Source organism: Amphiura filiformis, unplaced genomic scaffold (genome assembly GCF_039555335.1).
Source record: "Amphiura filiformis unplaced genomic scaffold, Afil_fr2py scaffold_227, whole genome shotgun sequence".
Lineage (NCBI taxonomy): Eukaryota > Metazoa > Echinodermata > Ophiuroidea > Amphilepidida > Amphiuridae > Amphiura > Amphiura filiformis.
Genome location: NW_027305691.1, coordinates 57341 through 68487, shown reverse-complemented (window position 1 = coordinate 68487; position 11147 = coordinate 57341). Strand labels below are relative to the sequence as shown.

Below are 11147 nucleotides of genomic sequence, written 5' to 3'. Positions count from 1 at the left end.
TGAACATGTCGTGTACACTTTTCGTTGGATTCGACCAGCTGTATGTCCTGTATACATCTAAAGATAAATGATTTGGTCCAACTATAGAACCTTGGGGCACTCCACTGGATGTTTCTTTGATATACACCGCATGTCTAAATGGGCCTTTATGAATTCCATACAGACAAGTTAGTTAATTATGATCAAAATGTTATTCTTTATCTTTCAGATGCTGTGATTATTTGTCAATCTGCAGTATAATTCTACAATCACAAGTCGCGACCTGGATATAGTTAGGTGCCAACTCTGATTTTCTTATCCGATTCTTTAGTGGAGATACCTTTAATGAATTGACTCTGTCCATCATACAATACAACAAGACACTGCTGAACACACTTGATATGAATGTAAGACTTTTAAAACCATTTACTTGTGGATTTTGTGGCATCTACCTCGATTCTTTGAATAGGTTTAAAGACCACATTGACAGACATATGATCAAATATGTTAAAGCTACTAGAAACAAAAAGACTAGAGAGGTACTTTTTTGGTGTAAATATCGTCAGAAATATTTTGCACCTTCTGGCAATCTAAAAGGACACACTAACACTAAAGATAACCCCTATCAGTGTGAGTATTGTCAGAAATGTTTTACACGAAGTAGTCATCTCAGAAGACACATCAAAACTCACACAAAAGAGAAACCTTACCAGTGCGAGTATTGTCAGAAATGTTTTACACGAAGTAGTCATCTCAGAAGACACATCAGAACTCACACAAAAGAGAAACCTTACCAGTGCGAGTATTGTCAGAAATGTTTTGCTTTAAGTTGGCATCTCAAATTGCATTTTTATCCGGACTCACACTAAAGAGAACCCTTACCAGTGCGAGTATTGGTAGAAATGTTTTGCTTTAAGTTGGCATCTCAAATTGCATATCCGGACTCACACTAAAGAGAAACCCTATCAGTGTGAATATTGTCAAAAATGCTTTACGCAATCTAGTACTCTTAAAAATCATATCAAAACTCACACAAAAGAGAACACCTATCAGTGTGAATATTGTCAAAAATGCTTTGTAGTATCTAGTGCTCTTAAACATCACATCAAAATTCACACTAAAGAAAAACCCTATCAGTGTGAATATTGTCAAAACTGTTTTGCACACCAAAGTAATCTTAAGAGACACATCAGCACTCACACCAACGAGAAACGATATCAGTGTGAGTATTGTGAGAAAAGCTATGCACAAAGTAGCCATCTCAAAAGACACACCAGAACTCACACTAAAGAGAAACCCTATCAGTGCGAATATTGTCAAAATGCTTTACACTATCTCATTCTCTTAAATACCACATCACAACTCACACCAAAGAGAAACCCTATCAGTGTGAATATTGTCAAAAACGTTTTGCAGAGCCTGTGAAACTCCGACACATCAGAACTCACATCAAAGAGAAACCCTATCAGTGTGAGTATTGTCAAAAATGCTTTACACGAAATAGTGGTCTCACTAGACACATCGTAACTCACAAAAAAGAGAAATCGAATCAGTGTGAATAATTGTAACAAGAATTTGTCTTTAAAAAGACAAAGTTCACGGATCAGGTGTATAGTTCTCTACTTTGGTCTAACTTTCAATATTATTATACTAACCCACAGATACTAACCTACTCTGCACTGATTTAACAATAAATAAGTGATTTGAGGCATAAATGATACTTGCATCTTGACTCTGGAAAATAATTTTCAAAAAACCTCATTATGCATAAATTAGGTTTTTAAGCCACAAACTTACATCAAAATGTCCACTGTATCAGCCCATCAGATGCTATTTCCCATTCGACACCCCATTCCTTTTTAAAAGAAGTTTTATTTGGAAGCAAATCGCCTAATGTGTTTCAGGAACACTGCATGTTTGTTGAAAAGTTTTAGATGCTAGATGCCAATACATTGTATCACTAAAGTAAACACATTGCACTACATGGTCTTGCTATAGTTTTTGTCAGCATATCCCAGCTTTTTATATGCACACCAATTATTATTTTGTAACAGAAAATATAACATTGGATATGTTTATCCACCCATTGCTTGGTTATTACAAGAGTTAATAAACAACCAATTTAACTAACAGTGTTTAATCAGGAAGTGGTTCAATTAAAGCCATATTATAACATTTGCTGAGGAAGACGCCTTCACTGAATTGTTAAAATTCCTTTTTTTACACGATTAAATTGTACTTTATTCAACCAATATACCCTGCAAAAATCAAGACTCTTGGTGCTGTAGTTTTGTCAAAATCCGAGATTTTGAATAAAACGCCGGAACCGGCGCTTTATTATTACGATGGAATTATTAGTCGAACGCATACACGATGTTCATAACATACAGTACGTACACGGCGTGAGGAACGGTGATATACACAACAAAGGGTCATACCACAACATGACCGAAGGAGTGGTACGTATTGGCGACATGTGTGCTGGTAGTAAATTTCAATTTTCTTTGCTTTGCCGTAGTTGTTCGGCTCAAAAATAAAAGGGATATATCTGACAGTAAAAGCTACATTTTATGGCAAATAAATGCTAATCTATTTTGTTTGAAAATGTTATAATATGATAATGTATTGTCAGCATGTGATTGCTATAAGCCAATTGTAAACATGTTTAATAAAAAAGGCTAAAAATTCCCTACACTAAGCAGTCTCTCTGAATGTGCTAAATTGTCCTCGTCATGGGGAGCAGGATTAGATAAAGGCATACAAACGAGGGTATGGGATATTAGGAATGATTTCCTAGCCTCTTAACCACAGGTTTGGTGGCTTACAATAGCTATTCAAGGCACATGGTATGTAGGGGACAAACTGTGCATATGAGATGTGGGTGCAAACGGTTTTAACCGGGGTTTTAATGTTCCCTGGCATGAACAAAAAATGCTTTGCACTATCCGGCGCTCTTAATATCACATCAGAACTCGCACTAAAGAGAGTGTGAATATTGTCAAAAATACATTGCGCAATCTATTCCCTATTCCAGAAAAATACAGCACTAATTTTTTGGGATAAAATTTTTTTTTATCCTGTTTTGTCAAATGAAACATAGCTAAATCCTAATCATTTAGTTAGTCCTAACTGGCAATAAAAGTAAAATTTTAATATTTTTACTAATTTCAGTTTATGCATTCTAGGTTTTAGTCATGTTTCATTTTTATAACCCATTATTTAATTAAAGTAACACAAAAAAGTGGGAATTAGAGCAAAATTGCGGCATCTACTCACGATTTTGAATGCGTAGACTTGTTCCAAGTCTTTGATTTTTGTGACTCGATTGTCAGAAAACATGACAAAAATGCATGTTTTTGGCTCTTTTTTCAAGAAATTGGCCAATTATTAAAATTTTACTTTTATTACCAGTTAGGACTAACTAAAGGATTAGGATTTAGCTATGTTTCATTTGGCAAAACAGGATAATATTTTTTTATTTCACAGAATCAGGCATATATAATAATGCTTGTTGATGAAAATATTGATTTTCAGACCCCGAACAGACCCCCCCTGTCCAAATACTTATTTTGGGCGGCACCTTCTCATTTTTTGGCCGATTCGGATGAAAATGGTGTCAAAATGCTCAGGAGATCATACTGCATCAAATAAGCTGGTTCCCTAAGAAATTTGAAGCATCATCATTCTATAACCCACCACTAATAAAAGTTAAATTTTGATATTTGGTAAATTTTTGGAAATAAGGGCCAAAAACATGCGATTTTAGGGTGTTTTTCGTATGCTGTGACAATCAAGCTCAAAGACTTATAGGCCTACTAAGACTAGTTTCTGACTACTAGTAATTGTTCCAAGTCTTTGATTTTTGTGACTCGATTGTCAGAAAACATGCCGAAAATGCATGCTTTTGGCAAAATTTTGAATGCTTTGACTTGTTCCAAGTCTTTGATTTTTGAGACTCGATTGTCAGAAAACATGCTGAAAATGCATTTGGCTAATTTTGCAAGAAATTGGTAAAATAGTAAGCCTTTTCTATTATCTCCAGGTAGGGACTAAATGAATGATTAGGATTGAGCTATTTTTCATTTGGCAGAACTTGATGTTTTTAATCCAAAAAATTAGTTCTGTATTTTTCTGGAATGAAATGGGGAGTAGAGCATGTCAAAAACAACGAGGGCGCTTTTCACAGCCTCGTAGCGGGAAAACGAGGTGGAAGACAACCCATATATTGAAACGTATGTTAAACTTTCATCGATTTGCAAGCGACTGGTTATCATAAAATATCTCAAGACTCGCCCAAAAGGCATCAAAATGACAAAGAAAACCGGCCTTTTTACACGTATTTCAATGGGGCAATTATTTAGTGGTGTGCGCCCTTCGTCGGCCTGCTGGGCACACACCACTAAATAATCGTCCCATTGAAATCGTCCCATTGAGATTAAACTTTTATTTAAATTTAATTTTTGGGACAAGTTAAGACAAACTTGAGAGATACGAACTCCTGAACAGCGCCATCCCGAATTTCAGCCGACACGCTCGCCTCCTTACCAGTTCCGGCCATGATATTGTTCCGAGGGCCTATTACCCATGCACATTCGATTCAGAAAATTTTCTGAACAGATATGTAATGTTGAGTTCCTATTCTATCTTTTTAATCAAAACAACCAAGAGTCACTCAAATTTGGTTCCCTCGGGACGCCGATATATTTCGCATAGGTGCTATTTTTACCGGAACTTGGAAGGGTTACACCAAATGCGGAAGGATTTAGTGTAGTGCACCCTGCTTCCACACCACCACATTGGGTTCGTTACTTTTAATGCACTCGGTGTTTCTACCGTCCCGGCTCAAACCAGGCTCAAACGATTCTAGAAGTTTTTCTCACAAGCCCCGCCTACTTTTCCTTCCTTCTCGGCGACCCGGAAGTAACGTTTTCCATTGCTTTGTGTGGTGCAAAATGAGGAAATTACCAATATTTGGCAACGAATTACAGGAATTCCAGTCGTAGATCTCGACTGAAATGGATATATTAGGTAAATAACACTTTCATTTATGTAATATAAAACAATTGTAGGAGATCTACTACCAGTTTGGTAGAAAATCGAGTTGAAATGTGGGCATGTTTTTGGTATAATGGTCAATTGAATCGACAGGTTCGTATTAAACTCAATGGGAATCTCAAGCTTTCGGCTAGGCTAAACTTTAGTCTCGGCATTATACAACAATATTTTGTAAATTTTTCTCGTAAATCGACTCGTCCATGTGTGGTATACACTCTCTTTTTCCATTTAAATAGTTAAGAATGGAAATTTTGGCCTTACAAGTGTAACAATTACGAGGTATTTGTCCGCGGTTTCGGATTCTGTTCCCTTCGCCAGTAGTGCAAGACTGTGGAATTCGGCATTGTTGAGATAGTATTTTCACGAGTTCATACCCTAAAATGCACTTTATCACTGAGTGTCTCCCAACGAGTGTTTTTTTATTTATATCAAATGTCTTCATTACAAAAGAAAACGTCCAAACCTGTTAGGGGTGGTGCAATAATTATGTGCACCCTGGGGGACAGGGGATTATAGGGGGGGCAAAGATTTTTGTTTTTGGCAGGCCAAAAGGGGGGGCAAGCATTTTTTGGCAGGTCAAAAGGGGGGGTCAAGTGATTTTTGGCAGGTCGAAAAGGGGGGGCAAGCAATTTTGACACAGATATTTGGGCACCGTTTCTATATTACGCCCTAAAAGGCATAGGAAAACGTTAGGAATACGCTCAAATATGCAAAATTTCCCTGTCACAAGGCCAGACTATATGATAAGGCAATTTAAGGTTTTAAATTCGGGTTCCCCAAAATCTTGCATGTGTAAGGGGGGTGGGGCAAAGATTTTTTGGCACATCAAAAGGGGGGGCAAAGGTTTTTGGCACGCCGAAAGGGGGGGGGCAAAGATTTTTGGCACGGCCAGGGGGGCAAGCGATTTTTGGCAGACCATTTTGAGAATTCACCCCTGGGGTACACATAATTATTGCACCACCCCTTAACTTAGATTTTAGTTAAGAGAATTCCCACACATAAGGGGCTTAGGGCTGGCATTTTCTTCGGAAATGGGGGGGGTCCCAAATATGTCGGTGACCGGAGAAATTTATGACCCCCCTATCGCAGGCAAAATTTTTAACGACCCCCTAAATTTGGTTGAAAAATTTTATGACCCCCCCCCCCTTCCACAGACACAGACTCAAGACAAGCTAAGGCGCGGCACGCACCAAAACTTTATAGTGAAGAAAGTGCATTGAGCGTGTTAAAATTTTTATTGTAAGTGTAAAATAAGGCGCTGCACGCAAACATTTTGCATAGATTGTACGCACATTTCGATTGTGAAGTGAAAGAATGCGCGCGTAGCGCGCTAAAATTTTGAGTCACCAGCCCTTAATAATTCTATAACCTCCCTACTTTTGGGTGTTAACAAAATTATAACCCCCTATTTTTAGTCTGAAAATTCTATGACCCCTTGTATTTTTGGGACCCCCCTTCCAAGAAAATGCCAGCCCCTAACCACCTTCAAAATACAAAACACTTGATTTGTTTACCTCTTTGATGAAGTATGTATTTATACTACTACTGTAACGTGTAATTTTTTGCTTGTTAAATATTTTTAAAACTGCATTTAGGGGTTGTGCAATAATTATGAGCTCCCTGCAGGGGGGGAATTTCCAAACGGCTTGCCAAAAATTGCTTGCCCCCCCACGGCATGCCAAAATCACTTGGCCCGCCAAAAAAAAAACTTAACCCCCCTCCTTTTGCACATGCCAAACTTTTGGGATCCCAATTTGCAAACCTTAAAATATGCCTACATGTTGCGTAATGCAGCAAGCAGGAAAATTGGCATATTTAAGCGTTTCCGCACGGTTTTCCTAAGCCTTTTAGAGCGTTTTATTTAAAAGGCGCCCAAGAACGTGTGCCAAAATCATTTGCCCCCCTCTCAGCTTCGGGGTCGGAAATATTTTTCAGGGCCCCACTTTCAGACCTAATATTAATTTCAGGGCCCCTTTTGGCCATGATTAATGAATGTCAACCCTATAGAAAATAGTGTAATAATGTTCTACAAGAAAAATTAAGGTGAAATTTTAAAGCCCCCCGGCAATTTTTCTTTGGGCATTCTTTGAACGTTCCCAAATATGACACCTAAATGAACCCTGTGGTGTGCGACCAACTAGGGGGGTTAATAATTTGCCCCATAAATGAAATCACTCAGTGCTCAATGACACCACACCACAGGGGGGGTGGGGTAACATTCTCCAGTGACTAAACTAGACTTCCGCAATCAAGAGAACAGTTACATGTAGCTGGGGGTAAATCTGCCACCACCACCAAAGGGGGCTGGGGAAATGCTGATTTTTTATTGAAGAATGTGTTCATTTGGGGAAGTGTGAGTGGGGGCAAGGATTTCAAACGAAGCTGCTGTAACATGCTGGAGGTATTGTGCCACTGTCCCAGCTCTACCCTAACAAATTTTCTAAAATCCTATTTTCCTTTACAGACCCCGTTCAGGCCTGCCAAAAGATGAGAGCTACTGTACAAGTAACAACCAACTGCCAGTCACCATTGACCAATGCCCCTGTGAGCCATTCCATGTCGCTTTTTGCAGCAGAGGCAGACAAAACAAAGGACTGAAATAACGGAGTTCAGAAACGCACTTCACTATGTTGCTAATTGAAGAACAATACTAGTATTAAAAGTCGGGACTCATAAATTAGGTGTAATGGAATGTGTAAAAATTATTCAGATCTAGTATTAGAAATATTCAATCTAGACAGATTAGAATATAATTTAATTCAATTTTAATTGAAGGGATTAAAATTGCTTAGATTGATTTTTAACCCCTTAAATTAAAATCAAATTAGATTGAATCGAATTGGATTTTAAAAATCAAAGCGATTTTAAAAATCGAATTAGATTGAATTCTAGATTGAATGTTTCTAATTAGAGAATAAAGGTATTGTTTTTAATCGCTGGAGTGCATCTATCGTTTTATATACACGGGCTTACATCATTTTTTAAGTAAAACAAAAATAATGATGTCGCCCGTGTTATATGAGATGATAGATGACCGACAGCGCTAAAACAATACCTTTAACCTCATTCTTAAACACTTCAATTCAAATAAAAATATCAAAAGAATTACAAATTTTAATCAAATTAAATCCTACTTTTTGCAAGGCATTATACCTAGGGCGTAAAATCGATCAGTCCCATTGTTGCTATGCGCCCAATTGATTCAAATAGCGTAGTACGCCTATCGGCGTCGATGCGCAGCAGCTGACCCGTGTGATATCATGTCGTATCACACGGGTAAGAACCAATAAGATTGCAGGCACATTTTCAAGTGTTTAATAATAGATTAGAATTCAGTTAAATTTCATTTAAATGTTTTAATCCAATTTTGGACTTGTCTCTGATTACAATCACTAGTAGACTGATTGAGGAATTTGTAGGAACGATACTGGATACCGTGATCTTCTTCCATCACACAATAGTAAAGGCTAGTAAAAAATTATTTAGTAGGTGTGATGAACTATTTTGGTTTGATTGTTTATTGATGCCAAACACAAGCAAACACAGAACTTCATACTTTTTTAATTAAAAAAATAGTGCTTTTTATTTTTTTAAATTTCTTACAAATCTCAAAATAAACTGTGATCAAAACTACATACCAGCCGTATTCACCATGCTTTCTTGTTGTGTTTTTTTCATGAACTTTTTTATATAGTGTATATTTATATAGTCTTTTTTATATAGTGTAAAAATAACTTTAGTAATGAATTGCAAGTACAAAAAGATCATTTGTTTGTCTATTGGCAGTCACTAGTTTTTGGGAAGGCTTAGTGTAGGCCTCAAATTTCAATGTTTTTTTTTTGGGGGGGGGGGGGGCTGGAAAATGGGTGCCCCCCCCAAAAAAAAGCACATTGAAATTCGAGGCCTGCACACAAGCCTTCCCAATTTCTCAAAAGACTAGCAAGGGCACCAAGGCCAACAAGTGATGAAGAATGCCTTGAAAATGACAAAGATATGGGGAACCAAGGTCGAAACTGAAATAGGGCAGGCAATGGCCTTGGTGGCCTCACTGCAATTCAAGCCCTACTTAATATGGTACTTTCACAAAAGACTAGTATTGACTGACACCTGCCAATGCTAGTCTTCATGAAAGAAATAGTTTGTCTGCCAATAATAAAGCATTTACAAGTCGAAGATTTAGGACCAGAAGGCCCTATCTGCAATAGCTGCCAGGTGTCATATATTAGATATGTACACTACATAATGCAAAAATTACTGAAATGTCTACATGGCAGCTATTGCAATTGGGGCCTTCTGGACTTAAACCCTTGAAGTGGATACTCATCATATTTGCATCATTATTGGAATGAAGGTACACCTTACCCATCACTGCCACCCTCCCCCCACACACACACACCCACCGGAACCCTAGTTTGACTCAAGTTCGGTAGTGACGTTGGTGCAAAATTTTTGGGCCGGGTGGAGTCCGGGGTGGAGTATTGAATCAAGACTCAGTAAAGTTCATTGCGAGAGCGCACATGTACAATGTTGGTTTTAGGGCTCTCAACTAACAGGTAATTACCGTATGTACTTGGGTACCGGTACCTGATTTAATTTGCGAGAAAAAAAAAAGAAAAAAAACAACTTTTGCTTCTATTGAACAGGCAGGGACACATTGAATTAGTATGCATTGCTAGCTGTTCAATAGAAGCAAAAGTAATTAAAATGTACAACTTCATCCAATTTTTAATTTTTTTTTATATAGCAGTATTTCTCTGGTTTCCAACCTCGAATAACACCTGAGTAATTTAAGGCCAGGTTAACTGCCAGGTTATTTTTTCAAATTTTGTAAAAAAAAAATTGCCATTTTCAGGTACTTTGAACCGGGTACATGTAGGCCAAGAACAGGCGGGAACTCAGAATTGGTGAGAGCCTTAGTTGGTTTGTAATGGCACAACCGCGAAAAGACATTGATGTCATTAGGCCTACCGAACTTGAGGCGAACCAAATAAAAATGCCTGCACATTGAACATTTCCAATCATTCTGTGCTATAATTTACAGTCTACAAGGAACTCTGCATTGTACTTGTAGGCATCACTTGTCAGTGTCACTTTTTGAGGTCCTTATTGTTTTTATAATTGGAGTTCATATTTACTAAATTACTACTGCATCGCATGTAGTTAGTTTATGCACAACATGTATTGCTATGCAAGTATTTAATTTCTTTTAAAATGTTAAACCTCCAGATAAGATTTTTCTTCAAAAAATTAAATTGTTGACTTTATTGGTCCAGCAGCATGTTGGGAGAGTTTTAAATGCATGCAACAGATAGTTTACAGATGCCAGCTGTTCACTTCCAAATCATTATCTTTTCGGTCTTTCAAGAATTGCGCCATTATTCTCAGTTGTTCTACTGCACCTGGAAATGAGAATAAAATAAAATGTAAAATAATATTAGCCAATGATAAATTACAAATTATTATCCATGTATCAGGATTATAGACTGCCTTTTACCATGGACAGCATCCAGCGATGCTTTTAGTTTCATTCTTTTAACTCGGATGCACTCGCTTTTAAAATTGAAAATCACATTGCCACGATTTATTAAAAATTCCTGTAGTAGGTTGCAGAATAAATTTTTGTACAGTAACTGAGTAAGGGCTGTGCAATAATTATGAGCCCTGGGGAGGATAAAATTGGGGGGGAGGGCAAGAAATGTTTGGCGAGCAGAGAGGGGTGGCGGGCAAGCAATTTTGGCAAGCCAAGAGGGAGGGCAAACGATTTTTGGCACACGCTCATGGGGCGCTTTTTAAATAAAAGGCTTATGGAAAACAGGATGGAAACGCTTAAATACGTAAATGTTCCTTCATCGCAGCGCCGCAACATATATCTAGACCATTTGAGGTTTGTAAATTGGGATCCCAAAAATTTGGCATACATAAGGGGGGCAAAGAATTTTTGGCAGGCCGAGAGGGGGAAGCAAATTTTATGGGCAAGAAGGGGGGGGGCAAGTGATTTTTGGCGAGCCGCTTGGAAATCCCCGGTTCATAATTATTGCACAGCCCCTATGTCAATGATGGCTGCAGAAATATGCAGAATTTGAAAACAGTCAATTGCCCATAAACTTAGCTAA

The 11147-nt window shown here is 37.8% G+C and overlaps 1 protein-coding gene across 1 annotated transcript; it reads left to right on the top strand.

Annotated features, from left to right (window-relative positions):
• The first annotated feature begins 380 nt into the window (after positions 1-380).
• Positions 381-7525, top strand: LOC140145341 (uncharacterized). The gene is made up of 3 exons (XM_072167093.1): positions 381-823; positions 1152-1368; positions 7499-7525. The coding sequence occupies exons 1-3, from the start codon at positions 381-383 to the stop codon at positions 7523-7525; spliced, it is 687 nt and encodes a 228-aa protein (XP_072023194.1).
• The last annotated feature ends 3622 nt before the right edge of the window (positions 7526-11147 follow it).